Source organism: Lentinus tigrinus, assembly GCF_003813185.1.
Source record: "Lentinus tigrinus ALCF2SS1-7 unplaced genomic scaffold L226scaffold_14, whole genome shotgun sequence".
NCBI lineage: Eukaryota > Fungi > Basidiomycota > Agaricomycetes > Polyporales > Polyporaceae > Lentinus > Lentinus tigrinus.
In genome coordinates, this window is record NW_027137923.1 from 392,238 (window position 1) to 416,056 (window position 23,819).

General features: G+C 56.4%; 8 protein-coding genes across 8 annotated transcripts; 4 read left to right on the forward strand and 4 right to left on the reverse strand.

The window, feature by feature from the left end:
* The first annotated feature begins 154 nt into the window (after window positions 1-154).
* L226DRAFT_553346 (ATP-dependent RNA helicase DBP10) lies at window positions 155-3,659 on the forward strand. The gene is made up of 5 exons (XM_067682917.1): window positions 155-513; window positions 664-1,087; window positions 1,143-2,547; window positions 2,613-2,719; window positions 2,796-3,659. The coding sequence occupies exons 1-5, from the start codon at window positions 192-194 to the stop codon at window positions 3,430-3,432; spliced, it is 2,895 nt and encodes a 964-aa protein (XP_067534784.1). The 5' UTR covers window positions 155-191; the 3' UTR covers window positions 3,433-3,659.
* On the reverse strand, window positions 3,360-5,463 carry L226DRAFT_553347 (tRNA-guanine transglycosylase). The gene is made up of 12 exons (XM_067682918.1): window positions 5,247-5,463; window positions 4,991-5,193; window positions 4,837-4,941; window positions 4,716-4,782; window positions 4,425-4,664; window positions 4,355-4,370; window positions 4,272-4,306; window positions 4,186-4,221; window positions 4,096-4,130; window positions 3,971-4,043; window positions 3,788-3,913; window positions 3,360-3,736 (listed from the first exon to the last, which is right to left on the reverse strand). The coding sequence occupies exons 1-12, from the start codon at window positions 5,311-5,313 to the stop codon at window positions 3,492-3,494; spliced, it is 1,248 nt and encodes a 415-aa protein (XP_067534785.1). The 5' UTR covers window positions 5,314-5,463; the 3' UTR covers window positions 3,360-3,491.
* Window positions 5,464-5,557: 94 nt separating this feature from the next.
* L226DRAFT_509404 (uncharacterized protein) lies at window positions 5,558-7,503 on the forward strand. The gene is made up of 8 exons (XM_067678215.1): window positions 5,558-5,746; window positions 5,792-5,942; window positions 5,992-6,281; window positions 6,328-6,658; window positions 6,720-6,818; window positions 6,881-6,947; window positions 6,998-7,186; window positions 7,256-7,503. Exons 1-8 carry the CDS (start codon window positions 5,598-5,600, stop codon window positions 7,411-7,413), a joined length of 1,434 nt encoding a protein of 477 aa, XP_067534786.1. The 5' UTR covers window positions 5,558-5,597; the 3' UTR covers window positions 7,414-7,503.
* Window positions 7,431-10,823, reverse strand: L226DRAFT_535680 (endosomal P24A protein). Its single transcript, XM_067680963.1, has 19 exons — window positions 10,549-10,823; window positions 10,472-10,487; window positions 10,302-10,417; window positions 9,992-10,251; window positions 9,871-9,930; window positions 9,693-9,816; window positions 9,583-9,639; window positions 9,434-9,529; window positions 9,351-9,380; window positions 9,154-9,286; window positions 9,014-9,098; window positions 8,866-8,958; window positions 8,733-8,806; window positions 8,569-8,654; window positions 8,432-8,506; window positions 8,338-8,371; window positions 8,116-8,278; window positions 7,805-7,968; window positions 7,431-7,638 (listed from the first exon to the last, which is right to left on the reverse strand). The coding sequence occupies exons 1-19, from the start codon at window positions 10,717-10,719 to the stop codon at window positions 7,571-7,573; spliced, it is 1,905 nt and encodes a 634-aa protein (XP_067534787.1). The 5' UTR covers window positions 10,720-10,823; the 3' UTR covers window positions 7,431-7,570.
* Window positions 10,824-11,289: 466 nt separating this feature from the next.
* On the forward strand, window positions 11,290-13,203 carry L226DRAFT_553351 (uncharacterized protein). The gene is made up of 4 exons (XM_067682919.1): window positions 11,290-11,352; window positions 11,408-12,473; window positions 12,538-12,917; window positions 12,975-13,203. Exons 2-3 carry the CDS (start codon window positions 11,769-11,771, stop codon window positions 12,859-12,861), a joined length of 1,029 nt encoding a protein of 342 aa, XP_067534788.1. The 5' UTR covers window positions 11,290-11,352; window positions 11,408-11,768; the 3' UTR covers window positions 12,862-12,917; window positions 12,975-13,203.
* Window positions 13,204-13,287: 84 nt separating this feature from the next.
* Window positions 13,288-17,076, forward strand: L226DRAFT_560880 (uncharacterized protein). Its single transcript, XM_067683393.1, has 2 exons — window positions 13,288-13,514; window positions 13,568-17,076. Exon 2 carries the CDS (start codon window positions 13,781-13,783, stop codon window positions 16,886-16,888), a length of 3,108 nt encoding a protein of 1,035 aa, XP_067534789.1. The 5' UTR covers window positions 13,288-13,514; window positions 13,568-13,780; the 3' UTR covers window positions 16,889-17,076.
* Window positions 16,957-18,621, reverse strand: L226DRAFT_509410 (BAR-domain-containing protein). The gene is made up of 10 exons (XM_067678216.1): window positions 18,561-18,621; window positions 18,470-18,503; window positions 18,328-18,401; window positions 18,203-18,264; window positions 18,004-18,146; window positions 17,852-17,947; window positions 17,715-17,795; window positions 17,472-17,653; window positions 17,358-17,412; window positions 16,957-17,304 (listed from the first exon to the last, which is right to left on the reverse strand). The coding sequence occupies exons 1-10, from the start codon at window positions 18,572-18,574 to the stop codon at window positions 17,251-17,253; spliced, it is 795 nt and encodes a 264-aa protein (XP_067534790.1). The 5' UTR covers window positions 18,575-18,621; the 3' UTR covers window positions 16,957-17,250.
* A 1,638-nt stretch (window positions 18,622-20,259) lies between these two features.
* On the reverse strand, window positions 20,260-23,364 carry L226DRAFT_464098 (uncharacterized protein; the record flags this gene model as incomplete). Its single annotated transcript, XM_067675838.1, has 11 exons — window positions 20,260-20,729; window positions 20,783-20,900; window positions 20,967-21,126; window positions 21,194-21,420; window positions 21,547-21,611; window positions 21,681-21,906; window positions 21,969-22,100; window positions 22,170-22,778; window positions 22,871-22,925; window positions 22,982-23,014; window positions 23,078-23,364. The coding sequence occupies 11 exons, from the start codon at window positions 23,362-23,364 to the stop codon at window positions 20,260-20,262; spliced, it is 2,382 nt and encodes a 793-aa protein (XP_067534791.1).
* Window positions 23,365-23,819: the final 455 nt, after the last annotated feature.

The window sequence follows — 23,819 nt, forward strand, 5'->3', positions numbered from 1 at the left end:
CATGTTCTAGCAGGATGAGGTCGACCAATGGCTTCAAGACGCCGAAGTGAGATCGACTGTCGCGTCGGCATTTGCCTTTCTTAGACATGCTTACGTGATCCATTTTTTGGCCTAGCGGGATGCCCGGGAGGCGTCTCTCGATCACCTTTCCTCTCGACTTACATTCTCTGGGCTTGTGACCTTTGGCCGTCATGGTCTCCGTCAAACGCAAGCGTTCTTTTGCTCGCGAGGATGAGGATGCGTTCTCTGAAGTCTCCCTGGATTATGCACAATCCGACGACGAGATCGACATCTCTACTGCTCTTACCAGTAAAAGGCCCAAAGTCGCGCGGACATCCAAGGGCACACAAGAAACAGAGGGATCGTTGGATGACGATGATGAGCTGCAGGACTTCATACGGGAGTCCATTGCTAAGAGAGACGTGAAGCAAGGGACCGAGCTACTGAAGAAGACCAAAGGGAAGACGAAGATTGCGAAGGGCGAAGTAGGCGGAGGGAGCTTCCAGAGTATGGGTGTGTATCCTATTCTTGTCTCAAGATACCCATGTTCCTGTTTCTTGCGGCTCGCGAAACTATGTATCTTCCCCTATTGTTGCATTCAGATGGTCCCTGCTGTCGGCAAGAATGTTCTGACATCAGATATTGACTTTTCCTTGCTGCCAGGTCTGTACCCTTGGTTGTTGCGTTCGTTGACGCTGCAAGGGTATCGCATACCAACGCCTATCCAACGTCTGTCTATCCCTGCTCTGCTTTCCAATCCACCACGGGATCTGGTGGGCATGGCTCGAACAGGTTCCGGAAAATCTCTCGCGTACATGGTCCCCCTCGTGCAACGCCTTGGAGGCCGTCACTCTGCAACATTCGGTGCTCGCGCCCTCATTCTTCTGCCTGCTCGTGAACTCGCGCTGCAAATCCTGAAAGTGGGCAAAGAACTCGCGCGCGGATGGCACGCAGGCGAGGGAGACCATGCCGGGGACGTCAAAGATGCGGACGACGGGAAGAAGGGTCAGAGTCTCCGGTGGGGTCTGGTCGTCGGAGGAGAGAGCCTGGACGAACAGTTTGAGATGATTTCGAACAACCCGGACATGTATGTACCCCTCGTTTGCACCGTGTACTTACGACTTATAATTGAATAATTTCAGTATCATTGCAACTCCCGGTCGTTTGCTGCATCTCATCGTTGAGATGAACCTCGACTTGAAGTCCGTGCAATACGTCGTGTTCGACGAAGCAGATCGTCTGTTTGAAATGGGCTTCCAGACCGCTCTGACAGAAATTCTACATCGGCTTCCCCCAACCCGACAGACCCTCCTCTTCTCCGCTACCCTCCCAAAATCTCTTGTCGAATTCGCGAAGGCCGGTTTACAGAACCCAAAGCTCGTCCGTCTCGACGCCGAGACGAAAATCAGCGCCGACCTGAAGATGGCATTCTTCTCCGTTAAGCAGGCTGAGAAGGACGCCTGCCTCCTGGTGCTTTTGCGCGATATCATTGGTGTTCCTGTGGGTAGTCCCACGATTGAGTCGGAGGAAACCACAGACAAGAAGGGCAAAGGGAAGGCGAAGACGAAACACACCGAGCACGCCGCAGCACCGCACCAAACCCTCATCTTTGCCGCAACGAAGCATCATGTTGAATATCTGACCAATCTCCTGACCACCGCTGGATACTCGGTGTCGCACATCTACGGCTCGCTCGACCAGACGGCGCGTACCCTGCAGATGGAGGCTTTCCGCCGCGGTCGGACCAACGTCCTTGTCGTCACCGACGTTGCTGCGCGCGGAATTGATATTCCTGTATTGGAGAACGTCGTCAACTACGATTTCCCGCAAGGTTCGAGGGTCTTCGTACATCGTGTCGGGCGAACCGCCCGCGCTGGGCGACAGGGGTGGGCGTGGTCATTTGTCACTGCCGGGGAATTGCCGTACCTCCTGGACTTGCAGCTCTTCCTCGGGCGTCCCGTGAAGAACGAAGTCAGCGGTAGTGGGGAACAGGTTTACACTGAGTCCCTTATTCTCGGGCCACTCGAACGCGACAGGGTCGACGAGGAGGTGGATTATATCAAGAAGCTCTACGAGGAGAACCACAACCTGAGCACGCTGCGCGATGTCATGCGGAAGGGCCATGCCATGTACGAGCGGAGCAAGGGCAAGGCGAGCCCGGCGAGCTACCACAAAACGAAGGAGATACTGAAGGACGGCCGCTGGGGCTACACCGGAACTGAGTCGGGCGTGCACCCTGTCTTCCTCCGCAAAAATCCTGACGCTGGGAAGAAGCTCGAGGAGGAGGCAAAGCGGCGCGCCCTGCTCAAGGTCGTCGACTCCTTCCGTCCGGCGGAGACTATTCTCGAGATCGGCGCACGAGGCAACGCGGAAACGGCGGCCCTGATGAAGCAACGGAGGAAGGCGCTGAGCAAGGCCGCACAGCGTGCTTCCCTTGCATCCACGTCGGCCGCCGCAATGGCCGTAGATGACCACGAAGACCCTGGCCACGATCAGGCCGACAGTGATGACGAAGGTCCGGAAATGGCGGACGAGGAAGACATTGCTGTGCGTATCCTTGTTTGAATACATTCGTGTCGCCCTCGTACGCCTTACTCATACACGTTTCGCAGGCGGTGTTCGATACAGCGAGCAAGAAGTCAAAGGCTGGGAAAGGCAACTTCCGTGACGAGGAGTTCTACATGTCTCACTACCAGAAGGACGCCGACACTGAGAAGGGGTGCGTGTGGTTGCCATTTCTCAATGTCTCATCTTTCTGTGTCTGCTTCGCTGATCCAGCAACATTATTCCCACAGATATTCTCTGCGAGACGGTGCCTCATTTGCGGAACAAGCGCGCAACGTTGCCTTCGACCTCACCGGAGATGAAGCTTCCACACAGGATCGCCAGCGCCGCGAACTCAAGTGGGACAAGAAAAAGAAACGCTTCGTCAAAGGCACCGGGGAGGGCGCCGACAACGTGAAGCTCGTCAAGACTGAGAGTGGCGTCAAGCTCCCTGTCACCTATCGCTCCGGTCGCTTCGATGAGTGGAAGGCGAAGAGCCGCGTCAGCCTTCCGAAGGTCGGAGAGGCGGAGGCGGAAGGTGCGCGCGGCTCGGCAGGGGTAAGCGCGGGTGGGAGGAAGTACAAGCACAAGCAAGTTGTCGCAGCGAAGCCGCTCGACAAGATGCGCGGGGACTACGAGCGGAAGGTCCGACACTTCAAGAAGTCAGACCAGCAGGCGGGTGGGGACGAGGCACCCGCGCGATCTGGCTCGTCGAGACCTCCTCCCGGGAAGACGAAGGGAAACAAGGGCAGTCGGTATGGTGGGAAGCCGATGGGGAAGGTCAGGAGCGAGCTCAAGACTGTGGATCAGATCCGCAAAGCAAGGAAGGTTACAGAGCAGAAACGGGCCAAGAACGCGCGTCCCACCAAGAAGAGGGGAAAGCGATAGGCATGAGTATGCAACATCACATCATGACATATTGTATGCTACTGCCGTCTGTTGCTGTATTATGCTGCTTCGGAGTACTCCCATTTCGCACCGTCTCCCGAAACAACCCTGGTGTCTGGTTTGCCTTCCAACAGATCCACGCCTACACTTTTCAGTGCGTTGACGCACCACTCAGGGTATCCTACGTCTCCGAAGTAGTTTGCGAAGAAGTCCTTAAGGTATTGAGGGAAGGTCCCGTTCATGATCGCGTCACGCGCCCCGCCCATGACACGAGCCTGGAAGACAAGATTGTGTTGCGTTATGGCTGCACAAACATTTTCAGCATCATGCCGAAAATTTGACTCGAGGGGATTACCATGGGCTGCTGCGGTCTCTAGCGTCGCAGTATGGTTCAAGAGGGCACGAGTTATTCCGCTCGAACATGTCGGGCACGGGCATCCTTCTTCGATAGGTCGCATGTCCGCAGAGTGTTTGCTCAATCCTGTGTGCGTTCGCGCCGTTCTGTCAACACGTCAGGGTCAAGATGCTCTGCACTCACGTAGGTTGAGCGGCCCTTTGAAGGTAAGTGCGACCCCAAAACGCGCGGTCCGAGTTGGGAAGACGCAGTCGGCCTGCACAGGTCATGAATCAGCGCCATCGCGCATTGAGACAAGCATCACTAACCATATCGACACCGAGCGCGACACAGACCAATAAGTCTAGACAACCGTCAGCCAGCCAGCCAGGTGCTGGATGAGGACTATGACAGGTTACCTTCTGCGAAGCCTATACCCATGGAATACCGCGGCCCTGGAGGAGACGGTTGAGTAACGAGGAAAGAAGGTCTTTGAAAAACTCACGATCTTCGGGTAGTTTATCGGCGCACTGTTTGATTCTACACAGAGTCAGCTGCTCGCCCCTACGACTGCGAAAGTGTACTTACACCCTCCAGAAGACATCTGACCCGGATATTAGGTTAATGAGCACAATTATATGACGCTGGAGTGTCTCACCCTTCTCCTCTCCGCCGCTCAAGCCCCCGATGGCGTAGCCGGCCACTCTGTCTTTACGGGCGATCATCTCGTCAAGGCACTTGTCTCGCAATTCTGCCTCAAGACCTCCTTGCACGATGGCAAAAAGATTCTGGACATCATCCTTGCCTGACTTCTGGTGGAACTCGATGCACCGATCCAACCATCGCACCGTCCGCCACATCGCTTCTTCCACGCGGGGACCGACTGTTAGACTAGACACTGGCATATCTTGTCAGTTCGGGAGATCCTATGGAGGGATGACGGGCGTACCGACGTCATCTAGTTGCATGATGATATCTGCACCTATTGCGTGTTGTATCGATATACTCTCCTCGGGCTGTATGCTAGTCAATTGGCGATATCGTTGCCTGCGATGGGCAAATGCACTCACGGTCAGCATGGTAGGCGAGCCGTCAAATGGACTTGCAAATAGAGCCCCCTCCTCAGTAATCTTGGTGAATTTGCTTAGCGACACAAGCTGGAAGCCACCGCTGTCCTGGAAGGCAAGGTCAGGGACATTCTCACGAACCTCGATGGTATCGTACTGTGAGAAGGTTATGATTCCATCCCTGGAACTTGTGAGCGCCACCTGCTTCTTTTAAGACTTGAATTCCAGGTCTTAGGTTGAGATGGTATGTGTTATTGAGGATGAGGTTGATGCCCAACGCCTCAACCTGCTGCGGGGTGAGCCCCTTGATCGCCGCCTGGGTTGCTACGGGCATGAATGTAGGCAGCATCGTAACCCCATCTAGCTTTCTCATTGTTAGCTTTAAGTGTTGATGAGTGAGGTGAGCCACTCACGAGCGAGTCTCATCCTCGAGACCCTAGCACGGGTCGTGTGGCACTTGGCCAGCACTTCAAACTGCATCGCGATCGCTCTCAGTTTGGACGCGGCACACTCAGTCCAGACGAATCCGAATTCTGATATATGTGTGCGGTAGACTGTAAGGAAAACCAGTACGGATCACGAGACAGCGATCGGACGCGAACGGATCTGGGAGATGCTGGCAGTTTTTGGTGAAAACGTGGCGGCGTTAGCTATCGGCCCCCCGATGCGATCTGCCTCCCAAGTCGGGAAATTCTGAGGCGCGTCACTGACTCTCGCGAGCTCTCTCGCGTCGACGTCGACCGCCACTCCCTGCTGCCCACAACATGGCGTCTGCTCGACATGGACTGCCCGTACTATCACCTGCGACGCGATTGCGCTGGTACCCACTACGGAGGCATTGTCGGAGCTTCCACCTTCGGGCCGGGTTATTGGAGGACTTGAGGGCACGCGGCCTGGTTGCAGACATTACTAGGTATGTGGGGTCATGATCATTCACAACTATGTTTAACTGTATCAGACCAGCGCAGCTTGAGTCTGAAGTGCAGAAGCAACCCCAGACTGTGTATCTTGGCGTAGATCCCACGGCGAGGTCATTACATGTCGGCCACCTCGTCCCATTCCTTTGCTTGCTGCATTTTCAACTCCGAGGACATCAGATTGTTCCATTGGTGCGTGCATCAGCTTTTTACTATGGCAGACACGTCAACCTCGGGCCAGATAGGAGGGGCGACTGGACTCATTGGCGACCCGTCTGGCCGCTCAACCGAGAGACCGCTCTCCGCGCGGGAGACGATCGAGTACAATGTGGGCCAGCTCACACAAGGGATCAACCAATTCTTCACGCGAGCTATGGATTATGCAGAGAAGCGACTGCCCCATTCATCCACGCAAATAGCGCCGCCGAACGTCCAGAATAACCTAAACTGGCTCAAGGACTTGAATCTTCTCGAGTTCCTCCGAACCGTGGGTTTTCACAGCCGGGTGAACACCATGCTTTCACGCGACAGGTGGGTGGTCTTGGTATGCACACGCGATGTGCTGACAGTCGTTCAGCGTTTCCGCGCGTCTTGCATCTCAGCAGGGCATCTCCTTCACGGAGTTCACGTACCAGTTGCTGCAGGCATATGACTTCCTGACGCTCCATAGAATGCTAGGCTGCACCATACAGATTGGCGGCTCGGACCAGTGGGGAAACATCATCGCTGGTGTAGAGCTCATTAACCGTGCCAACTCGGCGCCTGGTACACCCGAAGGGGCCATCGAGAAAGGGTTCGGCATAACTACGCCACTGCTCACGACGGCGTCCGGACAGAAGTTCGGGAAGAGCGCTGGCAATGCCGTCTCCTTGAACGAGGAAGACACGAGTATCTTCGAATTCTATCAGGTATGAGCATATGGTCAGGAACAACGGAGCAAGCTTAGCTCAGTCGATGAAAATGAACTAGTTCTTCCTGAGGTCTTCAGACGCCGATGTCGGGAAATATCTCAAAATGTTCACCCTCCTGCCACTCGAGCAGGTCGAAAGCGTCATGGAAGCGCACAATGTGAGTACTCATACTTACAAACCATCCATTCATCGCCCTCATTTCGAACAACCCTTCTACAGAAAACGCCCGAAGCGCGTGCTGCACAGCGCCTGCTTGCCGAAGAGGTCACGGAACTAGTCCACGGCCGTATGTTTTCCCCCGCTCTTCCTCAGGCTTCAGCTGAGGCGCCAGTCTAGAGGACGGTCTCGCCCGTGCACAGCTCGCTACCAAGATCTTATATGAGCGGGACATCTCGGCCGCACGCGCTGAAGATGTTATCGCAGCGCTCCGAGGAAACCCAGTCCTGCACCTCTGCGACGCGTCGGAAGTGCTCGACGTCCCGCTCACCAAGCTAGCGGCAACGTTCCGGTTGGCGGCCTCAAACAGTGCGTCCTCGTCATCACATTCGTTTGACCTTGTTACTTGTGAGCTGACGATGGCTCGGACGCTTGTAGGTGCCGCGCGCCAGCTGGTCACTGCTAAGGGCTACTACCTGAACAACATGCCCGTCTCCGACGTCCACCAGAAGCTGTCGTCCGCGGACCTCATCGATGGGCGGCTCGCCTTCCTACGCGCCGGGAGCCAAAAGGTAGCCGTTGTCGTCTTGAAATAGACAGTCACCATCGCACCAGGGCGCACAGCAGGGGTATTAGGTATCTTTATAAGTAGCTGTCTAATAACTATTGGACTGCTATGGAGGGACAAAGAGACAACCAGAACCGACCAAGAAGGATCGTCGGTCCCGCGGGGCCGGGCCTGTGGTCCGGATCTTAGTCGACGCGGATGGCACTGTACAGTCGCCGGACTGCCCAATACGTCGCGAGGAAGCCGATCGTTCCTGTGGAAGGAGGTGGACACATATGAGTCAACAGCAACATCACGTACACGGTATACGACGAAGTCCAAGCAAGCCGTACACATTCGTACCACACAGTGGCACGCGTGCACCATGCGGAATGCATACGGAGCGCAGGAGCCGCAAACTGAACGGACAGGCGACGTACCTGTGATGAGGAAGTCGAAAAGCGCCAGAAGAAGCAGATAGCCCATGTAGAGCACCGTGCTTGTGAACGAGTCGAGCGACAAACGCAGCGCCCAATAGACGATCCCATACGCCAGCAGCCAGAAGGCGCTCCCTCCGCCTGTGAGGAACGCGCGCCAGTGCCACCTGCGGAGTTCATACAACATGTCAGTACTCGCCGTTGTCAGGTTGATCGAAGATGAGAACAGGGTTGCGGTCGACGGCAATGCAGCGGCTTAGCGCAGGACCTTGCCGCACGCGCTCGGGAGGGGTTAGATGGACGGATAGACGCACCTGTAGTCCTCGGCACAGAGTATGAAATAAGTGAACAGGATGGTGACCGTTGCAGTCGTGAGGGCAACTATGGCCGCAGTGAGCGCTAGGAAGCCGAAGGCGTAGTACGCGCGCGACGCGAACAGGCTTGAAAGGACGAAGTAGAGCTCAATGAATGCCGCTCCTGCAGAGTCCAGGCAATCTGAGCTTGTGATACTGGAAAGCTGAGTAATTTTGACATACCGAACGGAAGAATGCCTGCGAGGATCGTCGCGGCCTGTATAGGGCGCTCAGTAGTCAGTACATTACGGGAGGAACATAGAGAGGCACTCCGTACCCATGGCCGCAGATACTTCGGCTGTGGCGGGATTTGTCTTGGGATTTGGTTCACCCGTACTGGATGCGCGACAGCCTGCGGGTTGTCCGAACAATCAGTCTCCCCGAGCGCTGACCGTCGCTGGAAGGAGCGCTTACACCGTGTTTCGACCCAAAGTACGACCCAACAGCGGATAGCGGTGCGGAGATGCCGAACCAGAGAATGATGACCAGCAGAATGGTACCTACGGGGCGGCAGATAGCACGGCAACACGACGGCAGCGGTCAGTATACTGAATGGGAATAATATGCATGATACACACCGAAGGGTACGGCGCCCGACGAACCCGCAGCAATGAGGAAGAGATTGAGAAGGAAGACCACCGCGAAGACGAAACTGCAAGAGCCAATTAGCGTTCGCATGGACTCCGGCCGGAAATACAGGCTGCAACATACGTCGGCATAACAGTGGCGGTGAAAAACGAATTACGCCTTTTGTTCGTTCCGCCGAGAGACGCATACACCCTACTTGAGATGTATCCGGAGATCCTTCAGGGATGACAGCGTCAGGTTGGTTCTAGATTGCAGCGTGGGCGTTACATACCCGCCGAAGAATGTCCAGCATACGATCATGACTGTTGCGAGCGAGCCGCGGTTTGACGGAGAGAGGAAACCGAGTAGCGCGAAGACTGCGGTAGTTCGGTGAGTCCAGGTGCCATTGCACACATGCAGTGCAATGCTGACTTAGCGTGACGCCAACCATGGCGCATAGCTGCGCGCCGTTACCCACAAGCACGGAGAGCACCATGGGGTTCCTCGGCGTGCGGAAGATTTCACCGTGCACGAGCTTCCATCCCCAGTCTTCCTGGACGTCTTCCTACGCATATAGTCAGCATGTCGAGACTCCACACTAAGTGAAATTATGTCGGAAGATGACTCACACTCAAGTCAATGGCATTGTACCGCGAGATCTGGAAAACAACGGTAAGTGGGAGAAAAGAAGCAGCGTGTCAAGCGGCCTCACATCGCGGGAAACAGTCCGCAGTAGAATCATGGACACCATGAGGCACAGGAAAACCACGACGATGATAGAGTTGATCAGGCTGAACCAGTGTATGCGCTGGAAAGCGGCTGTGAGTAAGCTGTATAGGGAACATTGCAGCGAAGTCTTACGGGATCGAAGATATGCAAGTAGTTATCCCACCGGGTGGCCCATGGGGTAGCCGATTCCTGTGGCACACTTGTCAATCATAGGTCATGGTATCGGACGGATGGATGCGCACATTCCACATTACTCGGTAGGTATACGTGACGGTGGTGTTTTGGGTCTCACTGAGGACGAGTGCCGGGGAACTAGAACCGCAGTCAATGGAGCCATCTGCCGGGACTTCCTGTGGGCCGCCCCGACTGGTGTCGGCGGATTAGCATTCAAGACCAATAGTTTTCGTATTTTTGGCGTACCTGGTCGGCCACACGAGAACGCCAACGATGCGGAACACCCCTTCAGTCGGTTCATGATACCTACGTGTTCCCGTGCATTCATCTACTGATCATTGCAACACCAATTTGCATACTAACTGACCTAAGTACAATGTCGTAATGGTTGTGCAACGCCGGCATGTCCTGGAATTCGCCCTCGTCGTAGCCGAGGTTGAAACCCATGTCGAAGAAGAGCTCTCCGGTCTTCTTGTCTTCCTTCATCTCTGCCGCTGGCAGACCATCAATCAACCAGTTGATAGCATAGTCTTCTCGTATGCGGTCGTTGATGAACTTAGCATCGTTGGACGGGACTGTGTCTGTGCACAGGACCTTGCATGTGTCATTATCCCGCATCATGTGGATCTGAGACGCAATTAAGCACTTCACAAGAAAGCATGGAACGTCGGACATACGTCGTATGGCGAATTGAATATACGGTCTCCGAATAGGATTGACCCCAGACTCTCCGGCTCTTTCCTAGGTCCGCCCTCCGGTTTGCAGAAGTGGAAAGCCGGGTTATAGTAGTCATCTGAAACGAACCTGATTCAGCGAACACCTTGGCCGGCGTGATTGTCCAGCGTACAGTTAATGAGCGATTTCTTGGATCCATTCAAACTTCGGTGAGTAATTCCGACGCGTACGGATAGGAAGAATACGTACCAGCTTCGCATTGTCATACCCCGCAATCATAGGAGTCAGGGTGTTGACAAACAGGTCCACCTTCTCTCCATCGTGGTAATCATGAGGCGCTGCTCCCGGAAGGTAGAATGCGCGTCCAGCCGGCAGGAGTGAGAGCACGGCTGCACCAAGAAGCCAGACCCCACGAGCCATGTCCGGTGTCCGTCGGGGATCTTGTGTGAGCACCCAGTTGAGTTGTTGCAGAGCCAGAGGAGAGGGCGAGACGTGGAGACAAGCGAGCTGGCTGTCAGAGTAAGAGATGCGCGGAGTAAACGATGCGCGCCGTCAAGGTCGTCTGCGACCTGCGCACCGGGCTCTGCCCGCGACGTCTACGTCGGGCGTCTACGCGCGCGTCACACACGGCGCCTATGAACAGCTTTCGACTGACGCTCCTCCTCGAGGAACTATCTTTCGGGTTCGACAGTTGTTTGGGATGCGACAAAAACGACGATGACACTTTGCTTAGTCTTCTGTCTGTGCTCCGTCACTAGTACTGTCTCATCTTGCTACATTACCTGTAACGCAGTTCCCGCCGGTGTGCGTCTGCGTGTACGCTGGGTGGGCGATCTCCTGATTCGAGGCGTACTGGGCTACATTGGACGATGATCTCACGTCTGGCATCATGGAAGGCGGCGTAGGCGGTCGCCGGTAGTCTATTCCCTCTAGTGTCACACATCTGAAATGGCTCGAATCGTGACGCTCAGCCACAGACGCGGTTTGTCTCTGGCGCTCATCCACTCTGCACGGCCAAGCAGCGGGACTTGCGCGCCCTGCCTTGTTAGCCAGGTTGCTGTTCTATTTCCTCTTTTGTGTCACTCGGCTAACATGCATCGCGCTTCAGCAACCTGGTCAAGTACACACGGACCTCAAGGCCTCATCCCACGAACTCTGCACCGCCTCTGCTGCCCATCCGTTGCTGATGCGACTCCACGTATAGCATCGAGGAGAGAGGTTTATTTTGTCCGGAGAAGCCTGCTCGATACAGCCACCCTAGTAGTAGTACGTTTATTGCAAAGGCGCGGTTCTCCGCGACCATGACAGGTACACTGTTGCCTCTCCGGGTACAGACTGAGACACCCGAATCGGCGCCCGATATTCGCTCGCCCTTATAGTCCAGGACCAATCCTTGTCCTTTCCCCCAGTCCCCCGTCTCCCACTGCTCCTCTCTTCTGCCTTCCCGCTCCTATCGTCATCTCTATGATATGGAAAGCCTTCCTGAGGAGCTCATCTGCCGCATTTTCGACTTTCTGGAATCTGCAGGCGCGCTCTCCGTCGCGATGCTCGTCTGTCCACAATGGTACATGCGCGGTGCACGCAACCTCCATCAGCGTGTCGTCATAAATCTTCTACCTGGACTCAGTCTCAGTTCCTCCGCCACGGTCATCCGTTTCATGAAGCGCTTGGTTTCTCCCCTCTCTACCGCCCACTTCATCCATCATCTCACCCTATCGGGTTTCGCCACTATCGATATCCAGGAGCTCATACTGGACATCCTGGGACGCGCAAGAGCACTTCGCTCGCTCGACATGCACGCCTTGCAAATCCTTCAGGGCGGCATGCTCCTGCCGCAAGAAGTCTTCACTTCAGACACCTTCATGTGGAACCTATCGTCCCTGAACGCATCATCCGCGCAGTTCTGCGCATCGCTGTCGTACAATCGCCCAATAGTAGCCTTGCGCGTGCACGAGCCCATGGATGACGTCCTTCTGCGCCGCCTGACTTGCCACAAGGGTGGGTTGGCGTCCCGAATCGTCTCGCTCGAGCTCGCCCTGTCCGTTGACAGCACGGCGACTGCCGTTACGCGCATGGCGTATCTCGCGTCAACACTCGCAGAGGCGCCATTGCGGACTCTAGCCCTCCAATTCGTGTTGGATCGGCCAGGGCCCGTGGCATGGACGGACTTCAAGGTACGTCCGCGATCGGATCTGTTTCTGCCCGGGCTCAACACCGTGCTTACCCACCGGCCTCCAGCATGCGATTGGAGAGATGGGAGCATCTCTACGAAGCCTGCAGAACTTACGAAGCCTGAGTCTCGTCATCCGACCGGATCCTATAATTACGACCACCCCGACCGACCCGTCCGCATCGGGTGACCAATACCGGGAGGTGGTGACGAAACAGCTGGCAGAGAAGTTGATCACCGAGAACACGCTGTCCTCGTTAGACCGGATCGAGCTGCGGTGGCATGGTTGGACGATCCGGGGAGGGCATTTGGAGCCCTTCCCGCGAACGGAGTTGCTGAGATTACCCCACAGATGGTGGTTCGCAGACTCCGGTGGAAGATGGGTGACCTAGCCGCACAGCCGCTCGCACCTGTCCGTAGCCGTCCCTTGTTTCCAGCGGAGAAGAAGGTTAGTCCACCGTTTATTGAACAACGCCGTCGCCGACCTAATTATGATGTCACACAGACGCGCTGATCTGACCCTGTCCGACATCGTGTCTGAGGGCCCACCGCGCGACGCTAGAAGGTTTTCGTGAGCTCTATTGCTGCGTGGATCATATGCTTGCATCTGCCACTGCATCCATCGAGCGCACTGCGTTCACCTCGTGGACTGTGGTTGTAGAGAACAATGATGCCCTAACGGAGATACCATGGCTATGCTAAAAGGAATGCCGGGAGGTACAATATGGGAAGCTAGAAGCTGCGAAGGATGTTTTAAACCCGCGCCCGCAGCGAAGCATCAGCCACGACCGTTATAATGAGCCTAAGTGGTAGCATGCGGTCACAGTACTTAGCTTCAGTAGCGCGGGTCCATCCACTAAGCACTCAAGTACTGAAGTGGCGGTGTCCCTCGGGAAATGCCGGCGCTGGGGCATGCAGCCGCATGCGGCTAGACACGGCGTCCCGTCTTTCTCTTCATCTTCTCCCCTCTATCTCAGCACAGCGACCAGAAGCCCGTCAAGTGCTGTGGACGGCCGCCAGTTGAGTGGTTACACCTCTCATGACTGTACGTCGTGGCATGCACAAGACATAGACCGTCCACTAACGGCCAGAGAAAAGACATTGTGACCTCCTCAAGACAACTCGACAATTGCACACGACTTCCCAGCACTTTCCCCTTTCCCCGCTCTCGTCGGACGGCCCATCCTGTGATCTCGTACGCTTCTTCCCTTCTCGCGCGAAATCTTCAAGAACAACGCATTGTCTTCTCCCGCGTTCATCCTCTTCATCCTCGAGGGGCGATACGCGCCTCCGAACCCCTGACCTCGTGTTATGGTCGAAATAGCCTCAGATCCCCTCGCAGGCTTCCAGTTCAGTACCATCGGTCAAGCACCGTCACTTTTCGATCGAATTTCAGACGCTATACCCAGAGACGCGGGCTCTCCGTCCCCCTCGCCTTTGTCCTCGCCCAGAATGGCAGCTCCTGGTAACGCGTCCGAGTCCCACTCGCGACTTCTCAAGGCCCTTGCGCCGGAGTCCGCTCCTTTATCGAAATCCCAAGAGTCGTCATTCGAGGCCACGCAAGCTCGGCCACTGGCAGTGGCGAACGGGCTTCCTCCACGACCCTTGACCACGGTTGCGGGGCCGAGTAGCGTACCCGAGCAGCGTAGGACGCCGACTGCCTCTGTCCAGGGACCGTCACGTACACGCACTTCCGCTTCAGTCAAGCTACCTTCCAGCGCTCTGCCTCAACGACCCTGCCTTGCCCCAATTGCAACAAAAGCTCTCAGCGCCCCGTCTGGTCCAGGCGCCTCCAACGTTCTGGGACTTGGCGTAACGTCCCCCGCGTCGATGAACCCAAGTCGGTTGCTAGGAGATGATCCCATCGAGTTGTATCGCCAGCAGCTCAGGCGGCTGGAGATGGCAATGGAGGAGTATCGTCAGAGGCAAGAAGCGACACGACAGGCCATGGCGAACGAGCGAGATCAGGCGGCGCGTTGGCATGCTCGTGCGGATAACGTCATGGAGGATATGGTTTCTATGCTAGCGGCCGCGGAGCAACGCATCGCCGTTGCGGAACAACGCGCGGCACAGCTGGCTCGTTTCGAGGAGGAGGCGCCGCAATGCGCAGAACAACTTCGCGAGGCTCGTGACACAGTTGCTCGACTTGAGGAGACGAATGCAACACTACGCAAAGAGTTGGAGGAAGTGCGCATACAGGCGGCCGAACAGGAACGCTTGGACAAGGTTCGCGTTGCGGAGGCCATCGCGAAGGCCGAAGACGCCCTCAAGAGAGTAGCGACTCACGAGCACGAACGCGAACTTGGAGAAGTTTTGATCCGCAAGAAGGCACAGGAAGACCGTGCACGTTGGGAGACAGAAGAGCGCGAATTACGCGCATTCTGGGAGGCTCGAGAACGCGCACTCATGGCTCAGCTCGAAGAGCAGAAACGCGAGGCGACTGCTAACATCCATGCCCTGGAGGAGCGAGTGAAGGAACTGGAGCGTGGTGTCGAGCTGGCGAAACACCGACGTATAGAGGAGCTCTATGAAGAGAAGCGTAAGCTTGAAGAGCGACTCCAGGCGCAGATGGCACAGCAGGATCAGGAACCTCGCGCATCGAGGACAACACCCACGTCTGCGGTTGCGACGTCTTTCCCTTCTGCATCCTCGACATCTCCCCCGCTATCATCGCATCTCTCTGCAGCGCCTGCTGCCTTGCCTATGGAGCCGACTTCAGCCAGGGACGTCAAGGAGCAGCATATATCCACCTCAATGACGGCACCGCAAGGATCCGTCGTCGCCAGTCCCTCCATTGCGAAAGCTACACTTTCGACTCTTGAAGGCAAACCTCTCACGGAGTTCCCGGATCTGAGTGAGCCGCTGCTCGCCGTGAAAGCCGAGGATGAAAAGTTCGTGGTGAAACCCGAAGTGCGCTCTCCTTTACCAGACCACCCTTCCCATCCATTGCATTCACTAGCTGAACGCATGTCGATCCCGAACGTCCAAGAGCCTAGGAGAGAGCAGTCCTTGGATTACGCTCCTACCCGCGAACTCCCCGGGGACGCAATCCTGGGTAGTCCGGGAATGCCTTCAGGGTCCAGTACTTTGTCTGGTCCCACCGCCGCCTCGCATGTAGGCGAGGCCCACCCAGTATCCCAGCCTCTATCCCCCGATATTTCCTTAGGTGCAGATTCTCCTGAAACCAACGTTTCGTTCAATCCCACGCTACCCTTGTTCCTGCCCTCTTCTTCGGAGAGTAGCGTCCAACCCGCAGTCGATGTATTGGCATCTGAAGATGCTCAGGTTGCCCCCGGGCGTGATTCTGCGCCGTCCTCCGCTCGTCCCGTCGCGCCTGTCCGGATTCGACGCCCACCTCAAAGCATTCAGCAACCTTCGGCATCGCTGCCACGCCCACCTACTCCGCCAATCCAGCGAGATGGGCGACCACGATCCTGGGCTCCGAGGGGCGATCACTACTCGCCCCCTCCACGGTCCCAAGGAGAAGTTCATTTGTCTGGACGAGATCGGCACAAGCGTGGCCGAGATGACGAGATACCTACGGATGCGCCAAATTCCCGCCGTCCAAGGCTTATTATGGACTCCTATCGTCCGGGGTACCAGTCCTCGTCTCGGGAGATCCCCAATCGTACCGAACGACGTGGACGCACTCCTAGTCCTCCGCCTGTCCACGCGCGTTCCCACTTCGAGCCACCTACCCACGGGCAGCCTCACTACAATGAATACTCGTATCGCGCTCCAAGGTCGAACGAGCCCTTCTCGTACGAGGAGCAGCAGCCGCGTCCTGACAGAGCGCACACGCCTCCAGGCTCGCCGGATCACCCATACCCATTGCCCCAGTATGCTCCGCCAGAGCCGCCGACTGCTATGAACGACGCTGAAGCCTGGTCTTCCCCCCAGGTCGACTTCGCTGTACAACCCTTCGCACACGCGGGCGGCGCCAATGCGCAGCCGCGGGTCGCCCCCGCCAAGAAGCCTCCCTCCAAGAGGAACGCTGCGCCCGGCCCTCGAGAACCGCCTGTCCGATCGCCCCACCAACCAGCAGATGGATCGGAGGAGATTTCGCTCCTAGCTCGCATGCAAATGTCTGAAGACGGCGTGGCTGGAGAGGATGCAGAGGCGTATGAAAATGGCAGACGTCCCGCTCGGCGCAGACACCAGGCCCAGGATACGCTCATCGAACGCATAACCGGCGACACGGAGGACGGTGGTGGTAGAGGTGGTAGGAAGGGGCAGCCTGCGGCAAGAGGCACCAATGCCCGTGGAGGCCGAGGTCGTGGACGTGGGTCGACTCGAGGCCATCCTGGCCATGGCCCACAGCAAAACGGGACATCGCACTCGAAACCCCTAGCGGATCGTTTTTCGGACGGCAAGTCGCTCAAGGACAGGTTGACGGAAGCCAGTCATCCTGCTCAATAATAAGGTAACGTACCGACGGTGAAATGTGAAGTTTGAACGTTCTTTCTCGTTGACTTTTTTCGGCTGGCATGTTGTATTATTCGTTTCTTCCTCGGGGTCGTTTGTTAATCGTAGCATATCGTATGTATCGATCAGTCGTTGTATCAATCATTTGCAATGCGAAGACGTCTTAATTTGCGACCACACGTACTTATGCTGACGTCCCAGGTTGACACGATCTCGCCTGTCGTAGCAACATCACAGGAGTCTATGGAGCATAAAACTTAGATAACGAGGTATCTCGAGCGAAAGAAAAGGACCGTGGTGTAATAGTGCTACATCCAGATTGTATACAAGCATGATACATTCCTCGCGCTGTGCGCTCAGCTGGCGCCGCAGATGGTAAGCTCCTTCATCTCCTGCAAGACGCCCTCGACCTGATAACACCCCTTTCAGCATCGCTTGCGGTACTACACCGAAAAGGACGTACCTGAGCATCTAGTTGTCCGGCGGCGTAGTCATCTCGAACGTTGTCTGCGAAGTATCTGTACACGACCTTGTGTGAGAGCTCGTTTCGCAGGACGAGGTGAATAAGCGATCCGACCTTTGTACACCGCCCAGCTTCTCGTAACCCTCTTCTGCGAACTTGCATTGCATCCGAATCATCGCCTCAAAGCTGGGATCAAAGTACGGGATACGGAGGTCGAGCAGTTGTGGAAGCTCGGAGATGAGCTGCTCGTTCAACATGTCGAACACCTCCTTCGCCTCATCGTGTTCTTGCTGAGCCTGCGCATCGCGTGTCTGATTACATACTGCACACACGGAGGATGCAAGGCAGCTGACGTACTCGTGGAAGCTTAGTGGGGTCGTCACTGGGCTTGTTAATCAGCTTGTTCATCTTGCTCCGTGCAGCGTCGTAATCTAGGAGCTGCAGGGCTGTGAGACAGGCTGCGCGACGGCGAGCAGGAAAGGGGGACAGCGTACCTTGTGGTTGCGCTTGTTGATTTGCTCGTTGACGACGGGGAATATCGCGTTCATCTTGCCTAGAGGCTCCATGATGGTCGTGCGGTAGGGGGCTTCCTGCACAAACCGTTCGTCTCCCCCGCCGACCACATGTAGGAGACAAGGAGACGCACCAGTTCTCGCCCGACACCCGTATCCAGATCGTCCACGGCACGCTTGTACGCATGTGCCGCCATCGCGCTCTCCGAGGCCTTGTCCGCGGCGCTGTAGAAGACGTCGATGGTATCTGCTAACCGGCCCTGCGTCGCCGTCATAGCTGCCGCCGCAGTGTCAGGTTCCTCCCACTCCCCCCTCAGAACGAGCTGTACGCACCCTTCATAGCGTCCGCATACCCCTTTGCCGCCTTCTGCAGGGCCTGGCACTCCTTCTCAAACCTAGCACAGCTATTATGAGATCATGCCCCCCCCCTCCCCCCCTCTGCACGCGAGACGACGCACAACTTGTATTTGGCCTCCTCGTCTGCGAACTCGCGGTCGACCGTGCGCTCAATCTGGCCGGTCTTCTGCAGGAGCTGTTATAGCGTCGTCTCAGCCACGGCATGCTCGAAGCTGGATCCTGGGGGGGAAGAGGCGGCATTACCGAAGTTCCTGCGCGGGAGATACCCTTCTTGAAGCTACATGGTTCGTCAGCGACCCAAAGTCGATGGGTTCGTGCAGATAGAGCGACGCACCCTGTCCAACTCATGGCGTTAGTGTGGGGGGAGAAGAGAGCAGGTGGTGGGGGTGTGGAGGACAGTCAAGCGGAGGCTTCCTGCGCGATCGCAGTTACACTTATGGGCGCTCCCCGCGCTTTGATTGCCATATTGGGTCAGATATGTGCCTAAGCGCGGCTGGTGGTTCTCTTTGGAGTGACTTGGCAGTACAGGTACTCGAGTCTGAGTGAGCCACCGTGCTAACTAGTCTGTGGGGTGAATTGAAGCAACTACCGAGCATTTACTCAACATCAGCACAAACAGCACGCTGCGCAACTATCCCATCGAGTGATCAGTAAAGAGAGACAGGCAATATATGCGAAAAGCAGAGCAGAACGATCGAAGAGCGACGTCGGCTATTAACGATACAGTACAACAACAGTCCACTGAGACTCGACACGGCAAGGCAACCTACATATACAAGAGCGCGAGGAGTGATTGTACGAGTGGGAGGGGAACACAAACAAGCGAGTATGGGCTGTAGCGCCCTCGAGAGCGTATTAGAGTAAGCAAGCAAGAAGAAAAGGTGAAGAAACACGAGATAACGGAATAAAGACCAAAGTCCCTCCCTATCCAAGACGAACAGAAGTCCTAACCTAACCAAGATATGTCAAATAACATAAGTATGTGCCAGAGACGAATGCTGCCTATGACCACCTTATACATCCCTCCGTCAATACACAGTATAATCCAGCCCTTGAACCTAGCCACTCACCTATGTCCGCCATTCGCCCACTGGTCCGGCGAATGCTGTGGCCCGCCATAATCTCCACCCGGAACAGGCCCAGGATTGCTCGCACCCTGCGGCGGCGCCCGCTGTCGATACGCCTCCTCGAGCAGCCGCAGCCGCAAACACTCATGGTCGCCCAAGGCCCCGTCCTCGCTCTTGCAATACGACGCACGATACTCGGCCGGTAGCGGCGTGTGCGGACTCGGGTTCGTCGGGCTGCTGCTCGGGACGTAACTTTGCGGCGAATGCGACGGGTGACTCGGATAAACCTCGTTGTACGCAGAGGAGGGCGGAGGAAGAGACGTCCGGATCGCATGCGGCTGTGGAGGACGGATGGGGTGGTGATAGGCTGCGCTCCGATGTACGGGCGTGGCGATCGTTGGCACAGAGCTACGATGTGTCGGCGGGGCGGTTGAATGGGTGTAGAGTGATGGTGGATGTGGCGCCTTATGTCCGGGCGTAGGCGGACTAAGATGTTGCGGTAGTCGTGCAGGCTGGGAAGGTTGGGAGGGCATGAAGAAATTGAAGTCGGGTAGTGGGGGAGGAGACGCAGGCGCTCCATCCATATCCCAGAGTTGAGGAACGCCTCCGTCGAAGGAGAAATTGAGCTGGGGAGGATACTGCGCTGGGGCAGAACGTGGTATTCCAGGCTGGGACGCACGGAGGTAGTCCTGTCGGTAGCTGTGCAGATCGTAATGTTCCGGTGGGGTGAGCGGGGAAACCTGCGGATGAGAATGCCCCGACAGCGAGGCAGCGTGAGAGCCAGGGATGGGAACCGGGTTCGACTCGTAGAGTGGCATGGACCCTTGCGTGTCAGAAAAGGGATTTCTGGGCGTGTCTTCTGTCGGACTGTTGGGCAGCGCATCCCTGATTTCGTCACTGCGAGGCGCAAATTTAGACGTAAGCAATGCATCCTCCGCCCGGTGTCTATAAACCCAAAAAGACCACTTACAGCATCTCCCGCGCAAGCTCCCACTTGGCACTGACCTCCTCAAGACGGCCCATCAGGTCACCAATCTCGCCCATGACAGACGAGATCTCCTGCGACATCTGCGCTCGCGCCTCGGCTGAGACGATCCCTCGAGACATGCCGTACTGTCGAATAAGGTCCCAGAGGTGCACGAGCAAGACACCAGTGCAGACGAACGAGACATGCACGACGTTCGTGATGTTCAGCATCCCTCGCTTGGTCTGTACATCTAGGATGTACGCGCCGGCCCTGGCCGAATTCAGGCAGATTGCAAGCGCCTTCTGCGAGAACATGCTGCGCTGTGCGGACATCGGAGGGTGGAAAGGCCTTGGGCGGGGAATGCGGATGAAGGGGCGGTAGATTATGATCTGCACAAGGTGATAGGTGGTATACAGTGTTGCTGCCTGGCTTGCAAAGAAGCGATCTTCCATGTCCGGTCTCCACCTCACTGTGCCATCTGTCAACGCAGAGTTCATGACGAGAGCAATGAAAGCCGCTCACAATGGGGAGGCAACTCATCGAGCCACTTTATAAGCGCGTCATTGAGTTTCTCCAGGATCGGCTCCTTCCATTCGGTACCGCTGATGCCGAGGGCAACCTTGGACTTGTTCGGGGTGTACTGCGTGCATATGAAACATGGTCAATCGCGAAAAACCACGACTCAGACGAGCCGATCAATACGCACCAGGGTCTTGAGCGCGTACGCGATGATATGGCTCAACTTGATCCAATGCACGAACCCAGAAACGACAGAAGGTTTGCCCGCCGGCTGGTGCCATGCAAGCTCAGGGTCATCGTTCTCCCAGTACTCATCGTCGACCTCGAGCGGCAGGTCAAGGTCGAGGCTAGAAGAGCCACGAACGTGTCAGAAGTCAAATCATGCTGTCACGACTGATGTTCCCGTGCACTCACTCCTCCTCGCGCGAACAGCATGGCCTGCCAATCAGCATACTGCCGATACGGTCGAAGGCGACGAGATGCCAGTACGCCCGCTTCCAGAGCTCCTCCTCAACGGTGGGCTTGCGGCCATAGATCTTGCGTCGATGAGCACCGACGTCCTGGGCTTTGAGTACCCCGACGCTAAGATAGAACCACGACCCATGTTGCGCCACCGTTCCTCGGAAGTATTGAGCTACAAGCTTGAGGATGGAATGTCATGTGGGCAATGGTGGCGGGCGTATGCGGGAGTGAGGTGACAGGGAAGCGACAAGAACGGTTTAGCGAACGTTCAGTGCCGTACAGACTGATGAGCCCGACAAACTCACTGCGAAACTCTGGATCTCAAACAGTTCGGGAGGAAGCAGTACGCTCCTGCGCATCTCGTGTATCTCTGACAGATGGAGGGATCAAGGTTTGAGCACCATCAACACGCGCAAGACTGAACCATGTAAGTGCTCACTCATTGCAGCCGCAATGTATCCCCAGCCCGCAAGGCTCCACATGTCATTGCGGCCCTTCTCTTCGCCCTCTTTCGCCTTCTCTCTGGCTTCCTCAGGGAGGACACGGGGGTCGTCGCTCCAGCGGCTGGAGATACCGAAGATCGCCAAGCATATGCAGGCGAACCACGCGTTCTTCGTGTAGAGTTGCTCGTGCCATTGTCTGTCGAATGTCGGTCGATGCAATAACTATGCGATCCGTTCGTTCAGATATAAAGGATGTCGCGGAGAACACAACAAAGGAAACCCACCGCAAACGTGCTGTTATTGAGCTCAAAGTAGTCCTTGATGAGTTTCTCCGCGAGATCCGGATCCGGGAACGCCGGTAGCACACAATCGGGGATATGTGTCGGGTCGTCGGCACTTTCGAACTTTTTCTCCCACTATATGCAGAGTCAGACAACGCCAAACGCGCATACAACGACGGTGATCGCAACAATAGAGAAACGCACCGGTGGTAATGTCCAGAACTGAGGACGTTTGGTGCTCGTGGGAAGAGGTATCTTGACATCCGCTGGGGAGTTAGATTGACGTCCATCACTTGAGGACTCGACGATGTGCCGCTGCATAAGCTCTCTCGTGGTAGAAATGAGCTTGAACGAGCTGCTCTTGCCGTGGAAGCGGAGCTGGTTGTCGTCCATATACGAGTCCGGAGTAACTTCCGTCGGCTCCAGCCCTCGGAGAGTGAGACGCTTCATGCCGCGCACAACGCTGAGCTCGCCCAGATCGTCTGTCTCGGAGGAATCTGACAATGACGAGCACGATGCATCATGATCTGAGTTGAAAGCCGGATCCTGTCCCCCTTTCTTCCGGGCCTTTGTCTTCTTGCCTGACGCCTTGTTCCTCCCGGGGGAAGTAGTCGGACAAGCGCGGTTAGGCGGCGGCGCCGTGAGAGAGACTAGGGACTGCTTTCTGGCGAGCGTCGGGGAGTGCTCAAGAACCTTTGGAGAGTCTGACCGCGCCTTTTCGGATGAGGACAAAGGGCCAACGGGGTCGGTCTTCCAGGAATCGCGGACTATGGGTGGCCCAAGCTCTGCAGAGAAATCGGACTCTGGGCGGAGCTGCAATGGAAAGGATGGTTATTGAACGCGACAAGATTGGGACGGGGGGCGAGGAGGGTAGGACGCCGAAGAGAAATAGCCGAGGTACTAACCCGCTTGAGCAAGGCCTCCATCTTCTCAACCCGGTCCTCCAAACCAACGACATAGCTGGAAGGAAGTGAGGATCGGGGCGGTACTTGAGAGGACGAGGATGGGTCACTCACGCCTTGGGAGGGCCCCTGGGCTTGGAGCCTTCGCTGGGGACGGACGGAGAACATTAGGGCGGAGAGGATAGAGGAAGATAGGAGAATGATACACACAGATATGTACAAGACCTCGCATTGGTGATGCAATTGCTGCAGACATTGTCCGGCATTCGGGGGCCATCGCAGCGCGCCTTGCGCCTGCGACAGAAGTCACAAGCACGTTCTACTTTTCGCTTCTTGGAGCCATTTCCTTCAGCGGAAGAGTCGACAGCGTAGTAGGCGGCCGAGAACTGCAAGGCGGCCGTCGAAGCGTTTGACGGATCAGGGGCGAATTCTTCGCCGAGGTCAATGACCGCAGTGGGCTGCCCGGGTGCCCAGCCGGAAGGACCAGAGGGCTGCATGTTGCGCGCAGGCGCGAGCGGGATGCACGGGCGTGTGCGGGGCGAGGAGAGGGGCGGGGGCGGGGGCGGGAAGGCGGGACGGATGGCGGACTGGGGTGAGGGACATTTGTACAGTTCTTATTCTCGCATGGGGGATCTTCCAGGGCGCTGGCCTCGGAGGCGCAATCAACGTTCCCATTCAGCCAGTGTGACTTTCTCGTAATACACCCTTTCGTCCTAGCCACACCACGTGGCTCCCGTTCCGGCAGAAGCCTTCCCGGTATGCGGTCTACCAGCCGTCTTTCTGACAAAAACGCCCCGACTTTGCGCTCCTCGACCACGTTTCTGTCGCGGCATCCTCCCCGCGAGCCTCACACCCAATGTCCCTGTCGCGTTGGTGACCCACCCGCTGCTAAAACCACGGCGTATGTACCCGGGGATTTATGCCAATTCTGATTTTCTCCGCCCAAACGGAC

What these genes read in the sequence shown, in the direction of transcription:
- L226DRAFT_553351 (XM_067682919.1), top strand. Translation starts at nt 11,769, where the DNA reads ATGGAAAGCCTTCCTGAGGAGCTCATCTGCCGCATTTTCGACTTTCTG. An exon ending in TGGCATGGACGGACTTCAAG is followed by an intron (nt 12,474 to 12,537) that starts GTACGTCCGCGA and finishes ACCGGCCTCCAG; the next exon opens with CATGCGATTGGAGAGATGGG.
- L226DRAFT_509404 (XM_067678215.1), top strand. Translation starts at nt 5,598, where the DNA reads ATGGCGTCTGCTCGACATGGACTGCCCGTACTATCACCTGCGACGCGA. An exon ending in GACATCAGATTGTTCCATTG is followed by an intron (nt 5,943 to 5,991) that starts GTGCGTGCATCA and finishes ACCTCGGGCCAG; the next exon opens with ATAGGAGGGGCGACTGGACT. An exon ending in GTATCTTCGAATTCTATCAG is followed by an intron (nt 6,659 to 6,719) that starts GTATGAGCATAT and finishes AAAATGAACTAG; the next exon opens with TTCTTCCTGAGGTCTTCAGA.
- L226DRAFT_535680 (XM_067680963.1), bottom strand. Translation starts at nt 10,719, where the DNA reads ATGGCTCGTGGGGTCTGGCTTCTTGGTGCAGCCGTGCTCTCACTCCTG. An exon ending in ACTTTGGGTCGAAACACGGT is followed by an intron (nt 8,507 to 8,568) that starts GTAAGCGCTCCT and finishes GACAACCCGCAG; the next exon opens with GCTGTCGCGCATCCAGTACG. An exon ending in CGAAGTATCTGCGGCCATGG is followed by an intron (nt 8,372 to 8,431) that starts GTACGGAGTGCC and finishes CGCCCTATACAG; the next exon opens with GCCGCGACGATCCTCGCAGG.
- L226DRAFT_560880 (XM_067683393.1), top strand. Translation starts at nt 13,781, where the DNA reads ATGGTCGAAATAGCCTCAGATCCCCTCGCAGGCTTCCAGTTCAGTACC.
- L226DRAFT_509410 (XM_067678216.1), bottom strand. An exon ending in GAGGAGGCCAAATACAAGTT is followed by an intron (nt 18,265 to 18,327) that starts GTGCGTCGTCTC and finishes TAGCTGTGCTAG; the next exon opens with GTTTGAGAAGGAGTGCCAGG. An exon ending in GTATGCGGACGCTATGAAGG is followed by an intron (nt 18,147 to 18,202) that starts GTGCGTACAGCT and finishes CTGCGGCGGCAG; the next exon opens with CTATGACGGCGACGCAGGGC.
- L226DRAFT_553346 (XM_067682917.1), top strand. Translation starts at nt 192, where the DNA reads ATGGTCTCCGTCAAACGCAAGCGTTCTTTTGCTCGCGAGGATGAGGAT. An exon ending in AGGGAGCTTCCAGAGTATGG is followed by an intron (nt 514 to 663) that starts GTGTGTATCCTA and finishes CCTTGCTGCCAG; the next exon opens with GTCTGTACCCTTGGTTGTTG. An exon ending in ATTTCGAACAACCCGGACAT is followed by an intron (nt 1,088 to 1,142) that starts GTATGTACCCCT and finishes GAATAATTTCAG; the next exon opens with TATCATTGCAACTCCCGGTC.
- L226DRAFT_553347 (XM_067682918.1), bottom strand. Translation starts at nt 5,313, where the DNA reads ATGCAGTTTGAAGTGCTGGCCAAGTGCCACACGACCCGTGCTAGGGTC. An exon ending in GGAATCATAACCTTCTCACA is followed by an intron (nt 4,942 to 4,990) that starts GTACGATACCAT and finishes CTTGCCTTCCAG; the next exon opens with GACAGCGGTGGCTTCCAGCT. An exon ending in GCTCGCCTACCATGCTGACC is followed by an intron (nt 4,783 to 4,836) that starts GTGAGTGCATTT and finishes ACTAGCATACAG; the next exon opens with CCCGAGGAGAGTATATCGAT.